The sequence below is a fragment of the Rhinolophus hipposideros genome (genome assembly GCF_964194185.1).
Source record: "Rhinolophus hipposideros genome assembly, chromosome: 14".
NCBI lineage: Eukaryota > Metazoa > Chordata > Mammalia > Chiroptera > Rhinolophidae > Rhinolophus > Rhinolophus hipposideros.
Window position 1 is genome coordinate 62,234,755 of NC_138060.1, and position 23,179 is coordinate 62,257,933.

At 58.3% G+C, this 23,179-nt stretch overlaps 1 protein-coding gene across 5 annotated transcripts in view; it reads right to left on the minus strand.

Annotated features, from left to right (window-relative positions):
* Positions 1-22,932, minus strand: part of CACNA2D2 (calcium voltage-gated channel auxiliary subunit alpha2delta 2) — a 133,741-nt gene extending 110,809 nt beyond the window's left edge. For 4 of the 5 annotated variants that reach the window (XM_081071616.1, XM_081071614.1, XM_081071615.1 and 1 more), the window contains exon 1: positions 22,564-22,883. In XM_081071616.1, coding sequence (XP_080927742.1) covers positions 22,564-22,754 — 191 coding nt within the window. In that variant the 5' untranslated portion in view covers positions 22,755-22,883. Of the gene's footprint in view, positions 1-22,563 lie in introns of all 5 variants that reach the window. The other variant, XM_081071612.1, reaches the window with a different exon arrangement.
* Positions 22,933-23,179: the final 247 nt, after the last annotated feature.

A 23,179-nucleotide genomic window follows, 5' to 3' on the forward strand; every position in this document is an offset into this window, starting at 1 on the left:
ATCACAGAGACATGACTTTGTGGGTTCCAGGGTTTGGCTGGTATCCCAATGCTGGCTCCAAGGGGAGATACATGGGATTGAAGAGGCAGGAAGTCAACCATGCACGTCCTACCCTGAGGCTAGAGAAAGCACCCACCAAGCTGAGACTAACCCTGGCCGGGCACAGTCCTCCTCACCCCAGCAGAAGGGCACGGGGGCTCTGGAAGGATCCACGGCCCCACTGGGTCAAACACAATGGACCAAATCCTGCCTGGGCTCCCATCAGCCTGGGACCAAGTGCCTGACCCTGCCAATGCATCCCATGGGCCACCCTCCCCACTGGGTAGACCCACCTGCTGGCTCCCTGCATCCCTGTGATGTCCCACGGTCCTCACTGAGATGACACTGCTTATCTCCAGAGGTCTCTAAGTGCCAAATTAATAAGACTGAGGAGAGACAATATCTGGGCGGAGGCATGTCCGGCCAGGGGCTGCAGCCGGAATGATTGCTGGGGGCACAGGAGGCTGGGGATAGAGCCAAGCACTACCATGGCCTCCAATGTGCCCAAACCTAGGAGGGTCCAGGCTCTGCACCCCCATTTCACAAACAAGAAAACTGAGGCCACTGGCAAGGATGGGTGCAGGGCTACAGCCTCTAGAGAGAAGCTGGACTTGTCCTCGTGGCTCCATCAGCCATGGACCCACCCTTCTAAGACTGTGAGGCTCCAGGAAAGGCTACTTCTGCCAGCCGTGTCATCTGAGAGAGTTCTGCCCTCTCTGACCCTCAGCTCTCCTGTCTGTGAACAGGGGTACTAATGAGTGGCTGAGTAAGGCCAAATAAATTCACACAGCAACCTTACTAGGCAGTCCCCTGAGGGTTTGAAGCTCATCCCATTCAGCCCCTTCCCCCACCCCGCCCCGCAAGCACTTGGGGAGAGGGGGTAGAGAGGGAGGGTGCCATGGAAAGGAGTCCCCTAATGGCTCCCTTCAAACCCCTGCTCCCCAGCTGAGAGAGACTGGGAGCGGGCACAGGGTAAAAGTGCCATGTTTCCCAAGACCAGCAGCCTGAGGGCAGCCCAGTGGGAAGAAACCGACACCAGCTGCTGTGGATGCCAGGCCTTAGTCTCCAGGGAATGCTGAGGAGTATGTGGGGGAAGAGGGGTGTCACCATCAGCAAGGGAGCAAAGTCATCTGTATGTGGGCAAGGAGCAGGGCGGAGGACCCCCTTTAGCAGATAGAACCATCGAGACCCCAGCTGGAAGGCTGGGGAGGCCCCAGTTCAAACTACAGAGCACTCAGGTGGGGGCTGCCAGCTGCAAAGCGCCCCCCCCCAGGGGAGAGAGGGACAGGGCAAAGAGGATGGGGGTAGGAAAAGGCAGCACAAGAGGAGGAAGGGAGAAAAGGGGGAGGGGAAGAAAAGGAGGGAGCGGGGCAGAGAGAAATGGGGGGAAGAGCATACGTACAGATGCAGCAGCATAGATTAAACTGTTGCCAGTTGTTAATTTTATACGTGAAGCTGTTGATCAGAATGTGATTTAATTGTACAGTATAATCCAGGCTTTTGGAATAAATTATGCAGAAAACTCATCTATAATTAAACAAATCAAAAAAACAGAGACAGGTGACACTGCAGGTTCACCCTCAGAGGGCACGGGAGGGTGTGGGCGGCCGGACCCTGCAGAGGGGCAAGAAGGGGGGGAGGACTTTGTTCAAGAGCAGCCGGGGGAGGCCCAGGAGAGGCCAAGGCCTAGCAGTGGCGAGGGCCTCGGGACTCCCAGCCTGGGCCTCTGCAGGCCTGTTCCCCACTCCCAAGGAGGCACTGAAACTCTGCTCCAGGCTGCCTCGATAAACCCCGTTCCAGTCGGGGTTTAGGAGCGGTCTCAGCTGAGAGTGGCACAGCAGGTGACGTGGGAGGGGTGGATGCCAGGACATCACTAGACTGGGGCAGGTGAGGGGTGCAGGCAGCAGGCACAGCAGAGGCCACTTGCTGCCAAGGGCGCTATGAACCACACTTGGCAATGGTGGGGGCCCACGGGTCTCCTGCTTCTCTGTGACAGGCTGGCCAATTATTCTTCCAGCTCTGGGGGAGGCAACGATTTAAAATAAAGTGTTATTTAATTACTCTGATTATATTTCAGCTGGCCTGCCACCTCCCACCTGGGCGCCTTCTCAGTCTTCTGCAGGAGGAAAAGAGAAAGACAGGGCAGGAAGTGGGGGAGGAAAGGACCTCTGTGTTAGGCTGACACCACCCACAGCCACCCACAGCTCAGAGAACTGTGAGCCCTGCTGAGGCTGGGCTTGGGACACAGCTGGCCCCTTCCCTGGGCCACAGCCCGACTGCAAATGGCAGGAAGCTCACGGCTGCACCCCGGGGCTGTGGCACCTCCAGAGTCACCTCCGCCGGGGCGTCCTCCATGGCCACTCATGTAGACGTCGCTCTCTCCTCAGACTGAGTGCCCAGATCCAGCCGTGGCCCTGCCAAGGCTAGAACCAGGTGTGCCCCCCTTAAGCCTCAGTTTCCCCACCTGGAAAATGAAGACAAGGCTCGCCACTTGTGCACATCCTAGGACCCAAAGAGGAGGCAGGTGGTGACCACTGCCCCTTGGAAAGGACTTAGGAGCACACAGATCCATCTGGACAGCGGGGCCCAATCTCCTTCCTTAGGCATGGGATGGCTGTGCCTCCTTCTCAGACTGGGGCCGCCAGGTGGGCTGCAGCGCCCCTGCATGGCCACGACCCCGACACAAGGGAGACAGCTCAGGAAGGGTAGAGCCTCCTTCCTGCTTATTGCTCTCAGGAAAGAAGGCTCTTGGGCCTCAGCGTCTGGCGCGCGGGGCGGCCTGCGGGGTCTCTGCTCCCGCTCCCCACATAAGAACGCAGGACGGTTGGAGACACAGGAAGCAAGAGCCACACCGTTCACAATCCTCTGCACCCCTTGCAGGCTCAGCCACCATCTTCTTGCTAGCCCCCCATTTTCTGCTAGCATAGCCATGGCAGTTATATTAGTGGCCAATTGCTCGCCGGTTACACCTGACGGCCAACTAGCCACAGCTGATGGCCACTCGATCACAGTTGATGGCCATTTACTACCTGAGTGAGCACCTTTCCACGTGAGGCCGAGAGCCTGGAAACTGCTCTCTGGGGCTCTGTCCCCACAGTGTCTTTTGAGGTTCAAAGCCGAAGGTGGGATCCCTGACCCTGATTTGATTTCAACCTTCCAAGAACAACAGGGCTGGCAGAGGGCAAATCCAGCCAAGGTCATTCACCCCCGAGAGGCCAGCTGGGATCAGCGTGCCTGGAGGTAAGGAGCCGGGCCAGCCCTGGCCTCGTGCTGCACAAACCATGGAGGGTGAGAGGGGAGACGCTGGTTCCGCCAATGCACGGTGGGGGAAGGCTCCCAGCTAGCCACCAACCGCTTCATACGCAGGGAAACTAAGGCGCAGGCCTCAAAGGGACTGGCTCACCTTCAATGGATTTGTGACTCAGCTAAAGGGACTCCCAGTGTGAGCATCATAGAGCACCCAGAAGCATCCACCCCACCCCCACCAGCCATCCCAGCCATTCTCTGGAGCTGGGGAGGGGTTGGTGCCGAAGCTCGAATTAGTCCAGATCTATTGGCCTCGACGACGTGTGTCTTGGGACCCTGCCCAAATACTGCTACTTAATGAGGTTAATTATGGGCTGTCCCTTCTTTCTTTGCCGGGGAGAAAGCTCTCTCTTCTAGTTGGCTCTCAGCTGGGAGGCAGCAAGCCTGTGCACCTCCCACCCTCAGACTAACGGTGAACAGTCATCTGGCTTTAATTAGGGCCCAGTATTTACTCCTTGATGGGGGAGGGAAGGAGCCGAGGGGAGGAGAAGGCCTGGAGCCAGGGAGCAGCATCACCCAGGGCTGGGAGAGCCAGGCAGCCCACTTGGCCCAGACAGATGGAGAGTGTCCAGGCTCACACAACAAATGGCCACAGCACCGCCTCCCTTCCCACCATCAGTGCAGGCTGGAGGGCTCACAGGGGCACCAGCAATCAGGGAGGACTGCATGGATGAGACAAGCCAGGGGCACGCGGGCTGAGAAGGGGACGGTTTCCCGGTGTCAGTGAGGAGGACAGCATGGAAGGCCCACCTGAGCCTGCCTTCGTTTCCACCATTGTTAGTTGTGTGACCTTCATAACATCCTTTCACCTTAAGGTGAAAGCAGCATGAGGTGTTTGTACCTCAGAGAAGGCCCTAAGGGGCCCTCCATGGGAAAGCAGCCCCTGCAGTACTGGGAGGGGGGCTGGAGAAGGCACCAAGGGGCAGGGGAGCCGGAAGGAGGTATGGAGCAGGAAGAAAAAGGCTGTTCTGTGGGAGAGGTTGGAGGGCTCGGCTGGGGTGATGGCCTGGGTGGGGAGGGGCCAGGACCGTCTCTCTGCCAGCTCCTACTATGTTCCAGGACCTGCCTCGTGGTCCACACAGAGCTCTGTGGATTGGCCTTTCCGGGTCTCACTTTCCCAAAGAAGGGTGGCCTGAGGCCTCCACAGGCCATTTGGGAATCCATTTCCCGGGGGTCTGATTGGGGCCTTCCTGCCTGGGGCCTGCACCTGCGCGCCAGGCATCACAGCAGTGACAGGCCCGGGCTCTCGCTACACTTCCTTAATGCATTTCACAGTAGTTGGATCACCCCCAATCCTCAGAGGGGAAAACTGAGGCATGGAGCCCAAGGTCACACAACTACTGAATGCCAGTCAGGATGACGCGTACCTCTCCTGGGCATGCTGGGCTTCAATGCCCAGCTGCCAGCATGGCGGTCACTTGGCTATCTAACAAGCCTCTTAAACTAAATGTGCCCCAAACCGAGACCCTGACCTCCCTCTGGATCCTCACTCTCCCTCCACTCCCCCACCGACCCCCTCCCCTGGCTCAGCTGATGGCAGCTCCCTCTGTTCAGGCCAAAAGCCTCAGAGGGACCTGGAACCTCTTTCTCTCACAGCCACATCCAACCCATCAGCAAGCCTGGGGGCTCCAACTTCACTGTGCCCGAACCTGCCCACTGTCCACCACCTGCCTGGCCCCCAGCCTGGCCTGGGCCGCCATCATCTGCCTCCAGGCTAAGTGTGGTCGCCAGCTCTCTGGCCTTCCCACTGCACACCGGGGCTTGCATACACTGTGGCACAGGCCTTGGGACACGCTGTTCCCTCTGCCCGGATCCGTCTTTCCTCAGAAATCCACCTCCTTCGGGTCTCTGCACACACGTCATTTGCTTAATGAAGTCCAGCTTGCCCCCATTTAAGTTGCACCCCTGCTCAAGCAGGGCCTGATCTCCGCGTGCCCTCCTGGGGTTACTGTTTTAGCCAGTACTTGGTCAGGCCTCCTCTTTGTTTACAGTCAGCCTCCGTCCGGGGCTGGGAACCCTAACGGACGCTCCTGCTCTCCAGCCTGAAGAACAGCCCTGTGCTGAGTTGACGCTCCTCCCAGAGTCGGGGCGACCTTCTTCCCACCCTGCCCAGCCTGTGTGTGGCCGGCCACAGGAGGAGGCAGGTGGGCTGGGAGGCCCAGAGGCCCTCCCTTCTGCTGGCTTCTCTCCGTGTGAATTATTAAAGCTCATTTATGACAGGCCTGCCCAGGCCTGTGGCTTCCGTGCATAATTCATGGCTCTCCCAGAAGGGCCGGGTGCTGGAGCGGCCACTTCTTCTAGGAAGCCAGAAGCAAGTGCGGGGAAGAAGTGGCCCACCCCAGGCTGTCCTCCTCCCCGTCTCTGGCACCCTTAGGAACGAGCAAGAAGAGTTCAGGAACTAGCCGAGGCCTCCCCAGAGCAAAAGCAAAGGGTCCAGGCCAGGGACACGGATATCTGCCGCTCTGCCCACGACCCACCGTCTGCCCCCCAGGCCCAGAGCCACTTGTCCTAGTCACTGACATAGATAGACTGTGGGCATTTGGGGCTCTGCAGTGCCTCCTTCTCTCCCCAGCACATTCTCCAGGTAGGAAGGCACAATGGGAAATTCAACCCCTGCCCAGGCCCATGGGACAAACAGGTAAATTGAGGTTCAGGGCGGCTGGTGCTCAGCAGGTAGACATATTGACACAGCCCCTGTGTACCCAGCCAGGTGTTGTCATGGCGGAGCCATGCCCAAGCATGGTCTCGGGAGGTGCACAGTAGGGTTGAGGTACCTGTAAAGGTCACCAGGTGAGTCAGGGAGGAGCCAGGAGCTCCATAAGCCTGTGCCTGCCCCACACTGGTGCTGAAGCCTGACTGGGGGTGGCAAGATAGGCCCTGTGCACGTGCCACTAACCATTCTGGTCAGATTCTGTCATTCACATGTCCCCATCTCCCCTCCTGCACATCCTCCCCACCCCCCAGCATGAGTCAAATCCTCGCTGAGCCACAAATAGCCGTCCTCTGTATGTATCCTCAACACCGCCTCCTGCCTTGAGGAGAACAGAGACTCCCCCTCAGGACCCTCTGTACTTCTTCAGGGTAGAGAGCCCGCTGTGGAAGCTGCCAGGCCACCGGAGGACACCAAGGTAGAGAGGAGAGGTGGAGCAAAGACCAGAACTCAACCCATCAGGGCCAGCTGTGTTCACTGGCCTTGTTCCTCTTCTACCTGGCCAAGTTACCTCCACTAGGAAGTCATCCCTGATTTCTCCTACCCCATCCTCAAACCCACAGTCCTCACCTCACTTTACTGACCGTTGCTTTGGGTTGGAGCTGCAGCCTAGTCTGTCACCAACCTCTCTGCAGAGCATAGCTTGCAGCCTGGCAAAGAAGAGTCTTTGGGAAACACTTGGCATGAGATTTACCCGAATATCCTCCATTAACCAGTGGGAGAGAGAATGGAAGGCAAGGCTGGGAAAGGGGCTCCAACTCCAACAGGCAGCAGAGCACTAAGGAAAGGAACTGGTGCTGAGTTTTCTGTGTGTGATTCCCTCCGAAGTTACACTGCACCCCGGCCAGGTGCAGACTCATTCACACCCACTTTATGGATGAAGACTGAGGCCTAGGGAGTGAAGCAACATAGCCAAGGTCATGCAGCCAGTCTGTGCTGAACCAGAATTTAAACCAGCCAAGTATGGCTCCGGAGCCCTGGCCCTGGCCCCTAGGTCATTAGGCCTTCCTAAGCTCAAAGTGGACTCCAGTGGTCAGATTTAAAATAGGAAATTGGGTGCAGGTGAGGGCCACAGCTCATTTATGTCCAGCCCTGCATCCGGACCCCCACTACCTCCCTGAGCTGGGTGCAATCGGGAAGTCCTTCCTTATACCCCACCAGAGCTATGCTGCTGTAGGAATGTTGTCTGGGCAGGGCAAAGATGGGCTCCCTCAGATCCTATGCCCCCTCCCCCAGGAATCCTGAACCAGATAGCGGGGAGAATGTCCACTTCCTCTGGGATTTGCTTCTCGCTAGCACTTGGCCTCTCAAAGCCAGCCAAGCTGCATGTAAATGGAATGGGAGTGCAGGTTACTCTCTGGTGTTCCCTCCATGGCGAATTCTTCAGTGATGCAAATCCCCCCAGTGGGCTGTGTGGGACCCACAGCTGCCGGGAGAAGGGAGATCAAGTACCATCCCAGCAGCCACACCTCCTTCTGAGGAGCCCCAGGAAGGTGGCCAGGCCAGGAGGAGTCACTCTGCCTGGTGAGCCCGAGTTGTCCGCAGGGCTGGCTTGAGATAAACCTAGCAGGACTTATCGCTGACAAAATACAGGTGTTTCTGACCTTGTGCAAATTCCCTCCTAGCTCGCTCACTCCTCACTCATTCATTCCAAGGCTTATGAGCCAGGCTCTAGGCTGGGCACTGGGAAGGGACACAGTGGTGGGCAGGGCAGATGCGGGCCTGCCCCGGAGATTCGAGTTCAAGCACAGCAGACATACAATCTAATCTGGACCGGATGAGCGGAGGGAGGAGGGTGAGCCTTGGCGGGTAGGATGCATGACGAGGGGCCTGACCCAGCCTAAGGGTCTGGCAGGTGAAGGTGGCACTGCAGAGCTGGAGGGCAGTCCAGACAGAGGGTACAGCACGTGCAAGGCCCAGGAGTGAGCTCTGCCCAGGAAAACGCCCGTGACCAATGCAGATCAACCGTGGGCACCAAAGCAGGCTGCCCTCCGACACTGGGAGCTGCAGAATTCCAACCTCACATGAGCACCTCCACATGCTGGCTGGCGGAGAGAGGTGGGCTCCTGACGACGGGGACAGGGAGAGCAGCCCCAGGAGGCAGATGGGGAACCAAGGGCTCAAAGAGCTGGGCTCTCTGGTCATCCTCGGCGCCCAGTCTGGGAAGGCGCGGCTCGGCCAGGGCCTCTAGAAGCACATATTCAGCTCAGACACATCTCCAGCTGGCTGTCGAGCCAGCATCTCCAACTCAACGTGTCCAAGACCTGATCGTCACCTGGACTCACTCTTCCCCAGCCCCCTCCAGCTCAGCTGGGGACAACTCTGTCCTTCCGGCTGCTGAAGCCAAATACCCTAGGGTCACCCGGGACCCCTTTCTTTCTCCACCCAGACGACTGACATGTCGTACCACCACCCCCACTCTGGGTGCAATCGGGAAGTCCTTCCTTATACCCCACCAGAGCTGTGCTGCTGTAGGAATGGTGTCTGGGCAGGGCAAAGAAACCTCTCCCACGATTTCCACCTCAAAGTAATGGCCACAGACTCTGATTTAGTGGCCCTGCCTGACCTGGCCCCTACTGCCCTCTGACCTCCTCTCCTCCTGCTCTAACCACATTCCACCTCAGGGCCTTTGCACTGCTATGCCTCTGATTGAAACACCTCCTCCCAGATACCCACAGGGCTCCCACCCTCCACCCCTTCCGGGCTCTATTCAAATGTCTCCTTTTTTAGTGGAGGTTTACTCTGACGCCCGCGTCCAGGTAAGCCATGACCTCCCCCCAGTCCATCCTGTTCCTTCTCTACGGCTGGACCACCTTCCAGCACACGTGTCTTCTGTGTGTGTCCCCTGCCAGGGCCTGGCGCATGGCAGACGCACATGAGTGTTGAGAGAATGAATGAACAGCTGGTTGTGGTGTCTGTGGAAGGAATGACGAGGCGCGATTGTGCCCACAGCGAGGGAGGGATGGACTGGAAGAGGATGAATGGCGGGGGCATCTCGGGCGGTACCAAGATTTTTCCAGGCATAGCCTGTGAGGCCAAGCCCATGGGCTACTCCTCAGCCCTGCCTGGCACCTGAGGACAGCCCACTCCAGACGCTTGTGTCCCACTTGCACTGACCTGCAGGCCACCCCACAATGGCGTTTGACCTGTGTTTACCAGCCCAGTTCACATGTCCCCAAGGCCAATCTGTGAAAAAGGGGCAGGCTGCCTTTCCCCATTTTTCAGATGAGAAAAGCAAGGCTCAGAGTGGCTGCCCATCAACTTTGTAAATTTTATTTAACACAGAGCTACCGACTGCTTGTGTTGCTGGGACAAACACTTAACACGTGGCCCCTACCAGGAGTTCTGCATCTGAGGAGAGGAGGCCCTGGGCTGCCTTCATTTGGGAGCACCCAGGGAAGGTGGGCCCTGTGAGCAGGGGAAGGGGGAAAAGACTGGCAGGGAGGTAGGTGCTCTGTCTCCCGGGAACTGATTATATTCATTCACTCGCTACCTGAGGCCCATGACACCTGGGCCTGGCGCAGAGCAGCCTGGAGGGCAGCCCGACACCCCCTCCTGTGCTTCGTAACTTGCGCTCTTGACCCCTGGGGCACCGGAGAGCGCTGAGCCTCAGCCCAGGACACATCGGAGGTTGGGCATAGTGTTATTACCCCCGGGTCAGATGGGGCTCCAGCAATAAGACCCTCCTGCTGTCACTGCAACCAGAGGAGCCCACAAGTGCAAAGCACTCACCACTTTCCTGGTCATTTCTGATACAGATATTGTCACTAAAACATCTTTTCTTGAGTACAGGGCCTGGCACACAGTAGGTGCTCAAAAAATGTTAGCTGAATGACTGAATGCTCCATCTTTACAACTCCATGACATAGGAATTATAGTCCCATTTTAAAAATTAGGAAACTGAGGCACAAAATGACTCAAACAAGGTCACATATTTTGACCTCTTTATGACCTCCATCTAGCTCCTCCCCTCCTCAATCCCTGTCACCTGGAACAGGATTTCTAGCAAGTAGCAGGAGGGCACAGTGAGGCCAACAGAGCCCACAGCTCCAGTCCCACTATGGCCCTGTGCAGGCCTCCCCCTCTCCGTTTTAGAGTAATGGCCTCCATACGTCACCAGTCTGGAAATCACCTGTGAAATATAGCTCCCGGGCACTGGCTCCGGAACCATGTAAATCACCAGCTTAATGGCCTCTGGGATTGTCCCAGCCACTCTGTTCAGGGGAACTTGGGGCTGTGGGGCCTCAGGCAGGAGAGCCCCAGTCAGGAGCTGTGGGCAGCCCAAGGTGTCCTGGGTGCTGGCAGGCATTGCCCGGGGGTGCAGCGGCCTTGGAGAGCATGTCAGCAAGACAGGGGTGGGGCCTCCTGGAGCTTCAGGAGCTGGGGTTGGATCAACATGGACAAGCCCCTCCCTCACCCCTGCCCCATCCTTGTGCCCCATCAGTGACTTGCCCTCACAGGAGGGTGGCTGCAAGTGCTCTCCTCCAGCCCCCACAGCCCTGACCGTGGAAACAGTGGGACCCTGAGCGGGCCTGTCAGAACCACGTCTGGGGTATGAGCCCTGCCCCCCCTGCCCCACCCCCTGGATGCTGCTGAGAGCACCGGCCATGCATGGTTACTATTTATTTGGCCTCACTTCTCACTTCCCTTTCTTCTTCATTGCTGATCTCCCCAGACTGTGAACTCCCACAGCAGGCCCAGCACACAGCTAGGTGTGGGGAGAAAACAGGCGGAGGAAAGGGGAGGTGAGGGAACAGGGCCTGAAACATGGGCAGGCCACGGAGCGGTCAGCAGGGTGGGTGGGGCAAATGTCAACGCACAGGGGCAGTTGGGAAGGGGTGGGGTAGCCAGCTGCGGAAGCCGGGTGGTCAATTCCCAGACGCCGCACTCTCGCCACTGGTCACATGCATGGGCATCTAGGAAGAGCTGGCTCCCACAGGTCCCACAGTCAGGAGAATCCCAGAACCAGGAGACCAGTCGCCACACTCCTTTCCTGGGAGCCTCAGTCCCCCTTCCTGTCCCCTATGATGCCAGCAAAGCCAGGCCCATATGGAGCCCTGTCCCAGACCATGTAAAAGCGGCTCCAGCTCCAAAGACACAACCAGAGAGTCTCAGACACCTGCACAGACTCTCTGCTCAGCGAACACTTATTGAGCACCTGGTGTGCACTAGCCTGGGGCTCCAGCCAAGGACAGGTGGCCACTGCCCCACCCCTCCCAGGCATAGCCTTGAAGGGGAGGCAGCAAGACCTACCGCAGGATAAGAACGGGGGGCTTCAGGCAGTCAAGGAAGCCCCTGACCCACACAGGGGAGGCTTCAGGGAAGAGTGACTCCCAGGGAGAGGTCAGTTGGACCACAGGTGTGTCCAGCTTGGGGCTGGCAGGGTCCTCTGTAGCCCACCCAACCTCTCCCCGTCTTGCTCCATGTCAGTGCGTAGTAGCTGCTTGTTACACGCACTGTAACAAGCTTGGGGCTGGCAGGGTCCTCTGCAGCCCACCCAACCTCTCCCCGTCTTGCTCCATGTCAGTGCGTAGTAGCTGCTTGTTACACCCCTATGGAAGGAGACACTGGGCACTCAGTCCTGAGGGCAGAGACCCCCTCCTGGGCCTGCGCCATGCCCACCAGAAGCAGCCCCTTTGGCTGTGGTCTCTCCATAGCACCAGCTTACAGAGGACAGAAATGACAGCTTTGTGGATGGGGTGGCAGGGGAACGTCAATCACTCTGCAGGGTCCAGGACATGATGAGGACACAGGCTCAGAGGAGGAGGGCAGGTGGTGCGCCCAGACTCCCACAGTGAGCTGGACAGGGGCCAAGCCTACGGCAGGCTAGGAGGAGAGGGAGAGGAAGGACGGAGGGGAGGCCCACACCCTGCAGCATGAGCCCCTGAAGTTTCTGGGGCCCGCATCAGCCAAGGTCTGTCTTCAATACTTGAATGTGCTGCCTTGGGTAACTAACTCTAGTCACAGCGAGGACGTAGGGTAAGGGATGGAGGGCAGGAGGACGGAGGGTGAGGGATGGGGAGCTGGGGGCGCAGGGAGTGACTAGAATGCTCTGCTCTCCCACTCTGTGTGCACAGCTGATGGCAGTACCACCAGGTCCCAGCGGGCGAACGGGAGAAGGCCTCGGGAGAAAACCCAGGTCAGCCAGCTCCAAAGAGCCCTCTTCTCTCATGTGACAGGTGGGGAAAAGTAGCCAGAGGGGTACCCTGACCCAGGAGCAGGACAGAGCCCAGGGCATCTCCCAGGACCTGTGCCCTTGGCCGACCGACTCCTGGAGCCAGGATGGGTGCAGGGAACAGAGCCCAGAGAGTAACAGGAAGGACCAGGGGCCAGGTCATGAGAACATGGCCTCTTTAGAGGATGGATCTTGTCATATCCGTCAAGAGAGCCAACCAATGACACCCAGTCCTCTCTGTAATGAGCAGGCACAAGTGCACTCCACTTTGCAGCTGCCCCTGCTTAAGATGAGAATGAAGTCTGGCAGGCAGCCCCCAGCCAAGCTCAGGCCCTCCTGTGGCCATGTCCATGGTCCCTTCCTCAGCTGTGGCCCAGGAAGGTCAAGTCAGTTGCCCCGCTCTGCAGTGTCCTTTGTCACCCATGCCCTCCAGGAATCCCGGGGTGCCACAGGTCTGTGAGAAAGCCAGAGGCCCCCATGAAACCATGCTCCATGGACCTCAGCCTGAGAGAGGCAGCCCTTGCAGAGGGACAGGTGTGATGGAAGGGGGGGGCACCCCAAGGGTCCTGTGTTCAGGGGGCTGTTGGGAGGAGGTGAGCTGCAGAAGGGCTGTGCGAGGCAGTGGCTGTGTGCTCAGCCCCCATCGCCGGGGTGTGAATCCTGCCTCCACCACTCACCATCTGTGTGATTTCAACATCACTCAGCCCTGTTGCCTCAATTTTTCTTGTCTGTAAAACGGGAATAAAAATGAACTGATCTCACTGGATAGCATATGTGAAATATACCACCCAGGGCCCAGCTCATAGTGATTGATGATGTGGTTAAAATAACTACTTCCTTTACAAATGTTTCCTCCAGCATGGACACCCTCCCTTCCCTCCTATCTTCGTCCTCAGCTCCCACTCTGGCGTGCAGGCTTCTTGTCTGCAGCAGATATTGCCTCCCCATTCTCTATCACCCTCCCCTCTTGTTGCTAACAAAATCCAAGTCTGCAAGAATCTCTCCCACCTCCAGCCTCAAGGTGACCCCATCCTTAGCTCAAGGGTAAATCCTGATTAGACTGAGCCAATCATAGTGCATGTTCCCGATTGTCAGTGATTGGTTTAGAGTGAACATGTGAGCCACTGCTAGCCCATGAGGTGTGAGGAGAAGTTGGCTAGCTGGCTTCTGGGTGAGGTTTTCTAGCCTCTTAGGAGGAACCCAGAAGAAACAGCTCCTCTTTTACTCCTAATGTCCGATACATGTGATGCCTGGAGCCGTGGCAGCCATCTTGTTGCCGTGAGGGAAGTCAGCCAAGGACAAACAGCCACATTACAAGTGAGGCCAGCCAGGCAGAGGGCAGGTGAGGACTGGGTCCTCAACGACAGCCTACACTCAGCCCACCTCTGGGCTCCCTGTCGGGATAAAGGGCCTAACAATGATGAAAAAACTCACCATGCTGTGATTGCCAAGGTGTATGCAGAAGCAAGCAGCCTCTTTTCCTTGCAGCCAAATATACTCTTTAGACTCAGCTTTTGAGGGGCCAGTCGTCAGCTCAATGCCTACTCCCGGAAGGACGCTGGGAACTGGGCACAGAGCTGGGGGAGAAGGCATGGCTTGTAGGAGAGGCTGTAAGAGGCAGGGTCTCAGTCAGAAAGTCTCCTTGGCCCAGTACCTAGGCTGAGCAGGCCAGCTGGGAGGGGACACGGTGAGCAAAGGCCAGAAGGGGCAGACACCAGAGCTCCGCCTAGGACCTGCAAGGTGGCTCCGCCTCGCTGGAGCCTGGGTCAGAGACCCGAGCCAGCCCAGGCAGGGCCTCGAACGCTAGACTGAGAAGTGGGGCCCTGCCCATGGCAGGCTTCTGGGGTGCAAGGTCATCGCTCACCCTCAAAGGGAGACACTGCGGCATGCCTAGGGAGCCGAGGTTCTCACTACACCCACCTGACCTTAGCTCACAGGAGAAAGGCGAGCCCTCAGCACAGGGGCCTGTTCTGCCAGCTCACTTCTCTTTTCTAATAAACGAAGTTGGGGGCAGGGCTGAGGTGGGTTGTTTTGTTGTTTGCTGGAACTGGTGGCAGTACCAGGTCTGACCTTTAAGGCTTCAAACGCAGCATTTCAGGCGGTGCCAGCAGGGGAGAACACGGGCTGCGGAGGGAAGTTATCAAGGCTGAAATGCCACGTCAGGCTGGAAACTCGCAGTGAGCAGGGGTGTCTACCCACCTCAGGGATACACCGGCGACACAGCTGTCCTTTCCCAGGGTACCCCAGGGGCATGGAGGTCTGCCCCCGAGAAACGGCAGGAGCTGGGTGCTCACTCCACACAGGCCCCTGGCTGTGTGGGCTTGGCCAGAGGAGGCCTCAGATTCTCCCACATCCCATGTTAGGGATGTTTTTATTTAAGAGAACCAGTTGTATATCACAGTGCAAGGATTGCTGAAGGGGGACACCCCTCGAGCAGCCTGGATTGAGCACTGGGGACTGGGCCCTGCCCACAGAGCGTGCTCCTTTCTACCCCTTCAGACATCAGTTTCCCTGTGTGCACGATGGAAGCATCTGGGTTCCCAGCAGCTTCTGTGGCTGGGATATGTCCTTCCCAGGTCAGTGAACCATGCAAGGCCCATAGTGCCCAAGGAAATGGTCCCGCCTAGACTGGCTTCCCCCACAGGAACCCTCGCTGGTGCTACAGGCTGTCGGCAAGCCCTTCGCAGCCACTTCTGCGCTTTGCAGAAGCTCCTTCTCAAAATGCTGGGCTGTGTCAGCACGGCCAACACATGGGCCCCGAGAATGCCAAGAAAGCAAGCTTACAGTCCCTCACATATCAGAACCAATCAGCTCAGGGCCCACACAACAGCCCCAAGGGCCAGCACCCAGTACAGGGCAAAATGACAAAAATTCATCCTGGAAAGGAAGTGGCTTCACTGGATATTGCCCAGATAAAGGAACATGAGGGGAGCATCAAGCTGAAGATATTACACCCCAAACACCTGCAGCTACTGCACAAATGTCTTGCTGGGAGCAAGAACCCCAAACCTGCAGCAGATGCTCCAAGGAATGCCAGTCTCCCTCCCTTGGGTGTGCAGATGACAAGCACCCACTCCTAGAGGGGAAAATGCCAGTCCAAGGTCACACAGCAAGGGTTTCCACTCTGCCTAAGGCGGACCTGTATACCCACCGTCCAGGCTCTCCGTCAGCAAAAGCCTGTTTGCAAAGAAGCTTTGCTTCACAAAGAACTCACCAAGCCTCTCAGAGTCCCGAGACCCCCACTGCATCTAAACACCATTCAATTTGCAAAAATCTGAATTACAAGGACACAGCCTCTGTGTGTTTCTTTTGCAGACTGTCATCCAGCCAGTTGGTCCATGATCAAACTTTCCAGCTCCGCTTTAACTCAGGCTGTTCCTGACATAAAAGTTGCAAAACACTGGTCCTAACAACCAGGTGGCTTTATTTCTTACTGCCAGCACTTGCCCAGCCAAGCCCTGGCATGAACCTCAAAGGCAGGTGCAAAAGTGGGCACTGGGAGTGCATTCTGTGTGCAGAGATAAATTCTGTGCATGCCCATACCTACAGATATACACACAGACATAAGCACACGGCCAAATCCTCATTCACATACACAGGCACACACCTACACCTGTGTATACACATGAGCATGCACGTACACACACACCGGCACATGTGCTCACAAACAGTATGCAAGCATGCACACACAGGCACACGCTTTCACACACATGCACAAATACCCACACAAGCACATCTTTATGTACAAATGGACACTCACACAAGTGTGCATACAAATGAACACACCCAGTACACATGAGCAAAGAAACGTAAGAGCCAACACATGTAGACACTTCCACACACAGGCTTACATGTGCACACAGGCCCAGGCAAGGGGGAAAGACCCAGAAACCACCACTGAGTCTCGGGTGCTGGTAGTGCTTGGCGGTGTGGTGGGTGCTATGAGCCATGGGACAGGTGGCTGGCACTCGAGGGCAGGCCTAGCTGGACTGAGAACCCTCATAGATCCAGTGAGGACCCACCTGTCCTCATCATGCAGGCACTGGGGACCAGGCCCATCCCTCAGGAGCTGTCACACCCCAACCCTATGAGGCAACAGGATCTAGGGAACTGTTTTAGAGATGAGGCCCCAGCACCCAGAGAGGCTGAGGAAGTTCTCAAGGTCACACAGCGAGTGAGAGCTGCAGGACAGCCTCCAGGTGCAGCAAGGGGGGGACTTATTCAGAAAGATTTGGCCATCAGGGAAGGAAGGCATCAAATGGGAGCAAGGGACCAAGGTCTAAGCAGGAAGAGAGGCAGAGGGGGCACGGCTCCCTCTTCTTCCCTGCTCCTTCTCCCTCCATTTAAGGAGTCGTTTCCAAGGTGAGGAGAGATGGTAAAAGGTCAGCAGGAAAGACTTTCTGTGCCCCTTCCTCTCTGCTAAACAATTAGGCTGATCAGAGCTCAAAGAGCTTCTCGGAAGCAGCTTCAACACCCTCAAGGCGTGGCCAGAGGCCAGTACCAAGAGGCGCAGGCTCCTGGCTGGGGGTCAGGCCTCACCCCATGGCTAGAGGGGCCGGAAGACCCTGGGCCTATCTTCTTAGGGCACTGGAACGTTGGACCCAGAGGGCCCTGGAAAAGAGGAGGCTGAGGCCCAGGGGGGAAAGAGGCCTGTCCAAGGTCACCACCATGTTAGCTACTCAGCTGAGAGGATTGGACAGGGATTGCTTTTGACAGAGGCCCCCTGGGACCAGGCTAACCCAAGGTGGGGACCCTCAGGTCCCCTGCGTGAAGATCCCCCCAGTACACACTTAATCCCAGCTAGACAGGCCCCATCCCCACAGGCTCAGTCACCAGTACCAGCAGTGGCCAGGGGCCGAGTGGGCCAGACCAGCCCCAGAAGGAGGGGGCCAGGTGAGGTAGGAGGGACTAGGGGGTGCAGGGTCAGGGCCTGCGTTCCAGGGTGGCAGGGCAGGGCGTGGGGCTCAGACATCATGGGCCTGAATGACATCATCCTTCACTCTTTTAGGGAGCTCCAAGAGACCCCTCTGGGGACCTTGCAAGCCGCCAGGGGCACCTCACTCTGCACCTGTGCCACCAACTCCCTTCCCCCTTCTTAGCCACAGGCAGTTCAGGACGCTCTTCAGGTTACACAGGACAAGAGAGGAAGGGAAAGAGAAAGAAAAAAACAAAAACCACACATACACCTCCCTCTGGGAATACGAATATTGATTCTGTAGCTTCTTGTTTAGACAGTAGGCACAAGGGAAAAAAACCCAAAACCAACCTGACATGAAGAGAAACTCCGCAGTTGGCTGAAGGTGTGTGGCCAGCAGTGGAAAAGCGCCCCCACCCTTGCCTGTAGAGGCCCCTAGGTCCCTATGCTCCCACTGAGGCCTGAGACCCTGAGCCCACTCACTTCAAGACATAGGTCACCAGTTCCAGAGGCAAATCTGCAATCTGGTGGCCTAAGGAGACAGCAGCAGGGAAATGAGAAGTGGGGGATGCTGGAAAGGGAAAGAGGAAGAAAGAGATCACCCCCCACTCTTAGATAACACGACGCTGCCAGTAGGGCCCTGCCACGTGCCTGCCTGCTTTGCCTCCCCAGCCTCCGGCTGCCCCGAATAGTACCTTGGTTCCCCGGACTCTCACCTGTCCAGACTGCACGAAAACACAAGAGTCCCTAAGGTCTGAATCTTCGGAAGTCCCCTCAGGCCCAACAAAACCTCTGAGGGACTAGAGGATTCAGCCTCGGGTTTCCATGAACAACCCCACCCCACCCTATGACTTTTCTCTCTGGAATCATACTGGAATCTTGGGGGTGGGGGCAAGATGGGGTCCCAGCAGCTGGAGAGCAGAGTCCCTCCTGCCCCCCTCCAGGCCTGGCCCATGACTTAACGCCTTAGAGAAGGGAAAACCTTGACTCCACGATCGCCTCTGACTCAGGAGGGAATGAAGGTGGGCACAGGGGCTATGAGTACCAGGGCAGCAGGACAGCTAAGTGTCTGACAGACTAGCCCTCACCCAGCCCTGCTCCAGAAACTGTGGAGTTTTGGGTAGGTCCCTTCATCTTTCTGACTCTTAGTCTCCTCATTTGGAGATGGGCGTGACCACAGGTTCTGAAGTCACGTGGTAATGTGGATGAGGGGACTGGTCCGGGCTCAGTGAGGGGAGGTCACCATTAGCCTGGTGATATCCGCCACCACAATCAACCTGGGCTTCAGAGAGGGAGGGAGGGAGGTGGCTCACTGTCTCTCGTCAAGGAGCTGATGTCCCACGAGGGTGGGTACAGCCTGAGCTAGCTTCACGACCCAAAGGCATCTGGAAGGTGTGGACATGAGACCTTGAAGGAAGGATCTCGACCCCTGAGAAAAGCATGCAGTGACGAGGGAACGGCATGAGCAAAGCGCAGAGACTGGAAGGTGCTCAGCCTACGGGAGCAACGTGAAGACTGGTGGGGAGGGGCCCATCAGGCTGTGGCATGAGGGCCTGCTGCTAATGTTACAACAGCTGCCACAGTGCCCACCCGCGGAAGCTGCCCTGCCACCAGAGCCCACATCCTCTCCCATTCATTCTCATCACCAGTTTCTTAAGTAGATTCTATTATTTCAGTTGGGGAAATTGAGGTAAGGACATCCCAATGGAGAGGGTCAGCTCTGAAGACCAAGCTTAAGCCCACAGGGCCTACACCTGACACCCAGCTTGCCCCAAAACTGCCTCCTTCCAGGAGCTGGCAGGGCCCACCCATCCACATCTGAGGTGCCAAGAGCTGGCAGTGCCCACCTGCACACAGGCAGAGGCACAGAAGTACCCACTATATTTGTGACTCAGTCTCTCCGTGGGAACACCAGTGTGACTGAGAATCCAGAGTAAGAATTACCCGCCGCTAGAAGGGGGCTCATCTTAAAATGGGTTCCCTCCTCTCTCAGGGGTTAGCCTGACATGGCTGGCTAAGAGGAGGCACCCATAAAGGTGGGATATAGGAGGGACAGCAGCAAGGGTTCCCCCCAAATCTTCAACCGTAGGAGGATGTGAACCCCTGGTAGCTCTGCATGTCAGCGGAGGCAGCAGGCCCCTAAGTCTCACCCCCTCCTTCTTCCTGCAAAAGCTGCAGCAGGTTGTTGGGAAGCCAGGGACCCAGATGTCTTGCTGTTGCCTCCCTCTAATAGGAAGAGTCACAGGGAGGTGAAGACGCGGCTCAGAGACCCAGACAGACACACGTCACCCACCATTAACCGTAGCTAGACTGACGCATGCCCGGTCGCGGCACTCAGGAAAAGGAGCACACACTCGAGCTGCCATTAATCTGCTGGGGGGTTCAGACCCCAGGCTCTTCTCTGCTCTGCTCCCGACCCACTCATCGCGCACCCCCAGAGGAAGAGACGTGCTTGCCGGCACCATCACTGGAGCAGAGTGGGGCTGAGAGGGGCAGCCAGTAGGGTGCTCCACCCAGCACTCAGCGGGGACCCCACGGAGCAGGGGCCAGAGAACAGGGGGCAGAGGTCAAACAAAGGTTATGAAAAAGGAGGGCAGGTCAGGGTGGGCACAGAAAGATGAAAGGGGTGGGCAACAAAGCGAGGGGGCAGTGGAGCAACGATGGGAGATGGGAAGAAGGGGGCAGGGGAGGGAATGAGACGGACAGATTTGGGAGAGGAAGAGACGAGGAGAGGCAAAGCAGTGAGGGCTGCCCCTCAGCCAGCAGCGGCCACTCACAGCCACTCAAGCCACCTGCCACCAGGGCTGGGGTGAGCATGACTGGAAACAGGAGGAAGCAGGTGAAAGGGAGTGTGTGCTCTGACTCCATCTCTCCCTCCCAACCCCAGACTCACGAGAGTGTGCATGCAGATACAAGTACGTGCGCACATATGGCTGCCTCCCTGTTTGAAACCCTGATCTAGGTCCAAGTGAGGTGAGAGAGCCCCCAAAACCAAAGCCCTGTCTTCCTCCAGCTCTGACTCCTCTGCCCGCCTCGATTCAGTGGCAGCCTTGGTCTGCTTCGCCTGATGGGCAGAGTCACGCTGCTAGAGCGATTACAGAAATAACGGCCACGAACCCCAAGCCCACACTTGCTTAAAGCCCAGCGGCTTGAAAAGCTGGGCCCCATCGCACTGCCAGACACCAATGAGGACATGACTTTCCCTGTCCAGGGCCCTTTCCACTGAGGGGTCGTCACCCCATTGCCATGAGGCTGAAGTCCCACTTCCCAGCGCAGAAAGCCACCTGTGTCCAAGTCTCATCCTGGCCACGCTGACCCTGGAGGTTCAGGCAGGCGGCCCCCCTCCTCCCTAGCAGCCCCTCAACAGCAGCCTCAGCCTTTATGTCAGTTCAACAAAAGCCCCAACTCCAACTAGCTGTGGTCACGCGCAGAAGTGGGGGGGTGGGGGGGCTTCCTCGATTCCTTTCCCTTTCTCCCTCCAAGGATCAATGGGCATCATATCTGCAGGAACAGGGCAGCTGAAGGGCGCTGGCTGTCATGGTAAACCCTGTGTGTCGTCACACCATTAGTCACCTCCCCCTGGACCCTCGGAGCTGCGCAGCCCCCACCCCACCCCCACCCTCATTCTCTAACTACAGTTTCCAAGACATGTCCCAAACCCTTAAATTAGCTCCGACTCTATCGACAAGAGAAGAGTGTCCAGCTGGAAATGTGCTGCTGCCATCATACCCGCCTCACCATCTTCTTGCTGGGGACAGAGGGACAGGTGTCCACTCTGGTCAGGGTCTCACATTATCCTTCCAAGGGAGACCCACGGAAGCCCAGCATCCATCTGACCCACTGCAGGTTGGAAGGAGAGGGAGCCAGGTGGGAAGAGGTGAAAAGAGACGTCTATGTAAACCTTCACCGGAGGAGCTATGAACCGGCTAAGGGAAATAATTATGGCTTGGCTTTGAGGAAAAAAAGAACAAAAAATAATGCTTTTGCTCTTTTTAAACATTGTGGCTTAAGTCCATTTTCATCACAGCAAATGAAAGACAGTAATGCACCCAAAAGCCCTGAACTTCCCTATGATGCCCTTCTCCCTATGCACCCCCCCACACACACGCTCAAAAAATCCAGACACTTGACAGAGGACACGTCCGTGTGGCACCTATAATTTGCCAACTGATCACCCGCCTGAGCACAGCCAGGCTGTGCGAGGAGAGACGATAAGACGGAGAGGGGCTCAGAGCAGTGCCTTTCCGAGTTTCTTTTTCCCTCATCTGGGAGAACCGACAGGCTGGAGTGGGCCGTTTTGGAGACATAACCGGGCTCCTACCCTGGGGTGGAACTGGGCTAATGGCGCAGAGCCAGCTTCTCCCCTTCTCTAAGACCAGAGCCTTCCCCTTGCCCACTAGCAGCCAGGCTACTCTTTTCTCAAACCCCCAGCCTGGCCACTGGTGAAGGAAACCAGGGACAGGTGGCTCCTCAGGGAGCCAGGAGACAGAACATAGACAGCAAGGTGGTCAGAGTGCCCCAAAGCCAACATGGGCAAGATGTGTCTGGGCACGACACAGGCTGGGGCATGGTGCCCACAGAAATAGCTGCTGTCCTAAAGGCCACAGGCACTAAATGCCCACTCCCAGCCCCAGGCACATCTGACGGAGCTCACCCTGAGGAGGGAGCCGAGTTTGCAGGCTCCTGGGGAGGGAGAGAGAAGCTCAGAAGGATCAGAACCGGCAGAAGCTGGCAGGGCCAGGAGACGCTCTTCCCCTGTTGGCAGCAGCAGCAGGGGTCCTCCCTGTCATTCACCTCCCCGTCCCCACCCCAGCACCTTCACCTCCCAATTGGGCTCACCAGTGTACCCTTCCCCCAGGTGTAGTGGGGGGGGCCCAAGAAAAGGGGACGAGCCCCTCTATGGCACTGGCCACAACAAGGTGCTGGCAACCTCTGCATCCAACCCTCGCCCTCAAAGGAAAAAGCCAACGAAGACAGGTGTGGGGGGTGTCCCCGCGTCTGGACCGAAAGCGCCAGGTTCCCACCGGGAGAAAACGTGGGGCAGACGAGAGGCTCCAACTCCGCTGGGCCAGGGCGGCCGGCCGCCTCCTCGCCCAACCCCAGGTGCCCCTCTCACCGGGCCAGCGGCCAGGGAATCAGCGGGGAGGCTCGGACTCCGAACCCCTTCCCGCGGCTGGAGAGCTCGCTCCGCTGCGTTCGCGGGGCAGGGAGGTGGGGAAGCGGCTGGGGGAAGCGGGGGCACCGCGGGGAAGTTTCGCGACGCAGCCAAAGCGCCCGGACCGCGGCTGCCCGCCCTCTGGGCTTCGGGCCTCCGCCCCGGGCGCCGTGGGCAGCGGGACCGGCGCCGTCGCCCTGGCTCGGGAGGTCCGGGCGCGGCCCAGGGGGCAGAAGGGGCGCAGGGCGGCCGGGGCCACTTACGTGTGCTGCTGAGGGAAGCTGTAGGCAGAGGCGCCGGGGGCGGCGAGCAGCGGCAGCAGCAGCAGCGGCGGCGAGAACAGCAGCAGCAGGCGCGGGGACCCGGACGCCGGGCTCCGGACGCCGGGCCGGGGCAGCGCGGTCCGCGCGGGGCCGGGCCGGGAGGCGCCGCAGGTCCGAGCCGGCACCGCCATGTTTCCATTCACGACGCGGCGCCGCGGGGAGGGGGGTGGCGGCGGGCTGTGGGGCGCGGGCGGCCACCGGCCTCTGCTCCGCCGCCGCCTCGCGCCGGGCCTTCGGGCTGCACGGGCCGCAGAGCCGCTGCGGGCTGCGGGCTGCGCGCCGCGATGTGTCCGCGGCGCCGGCTCCTCGCGCTCTGCGCGCCCGGCCCCGGCCCGGAGCTCAAATAGCGGCCGCCGCCAACCCGCCGGCGCCGCCTTCCCGGCTCCCGCCCGCCCTCCCCCCCCCGGCCGGCCCGCCCCCGCGCGCCCCCGCCGCGGCCACGTGCCCGCCCGTGCCTGCGCGCCCCTCGTCCTCGCGCAGCCCCGAGCCTGCCCTGCCGGCCCGCGCGGCCGAGCGGAGCCCGGGGTGTGAGCCGCTGCCTGCACGCCTTAGACCC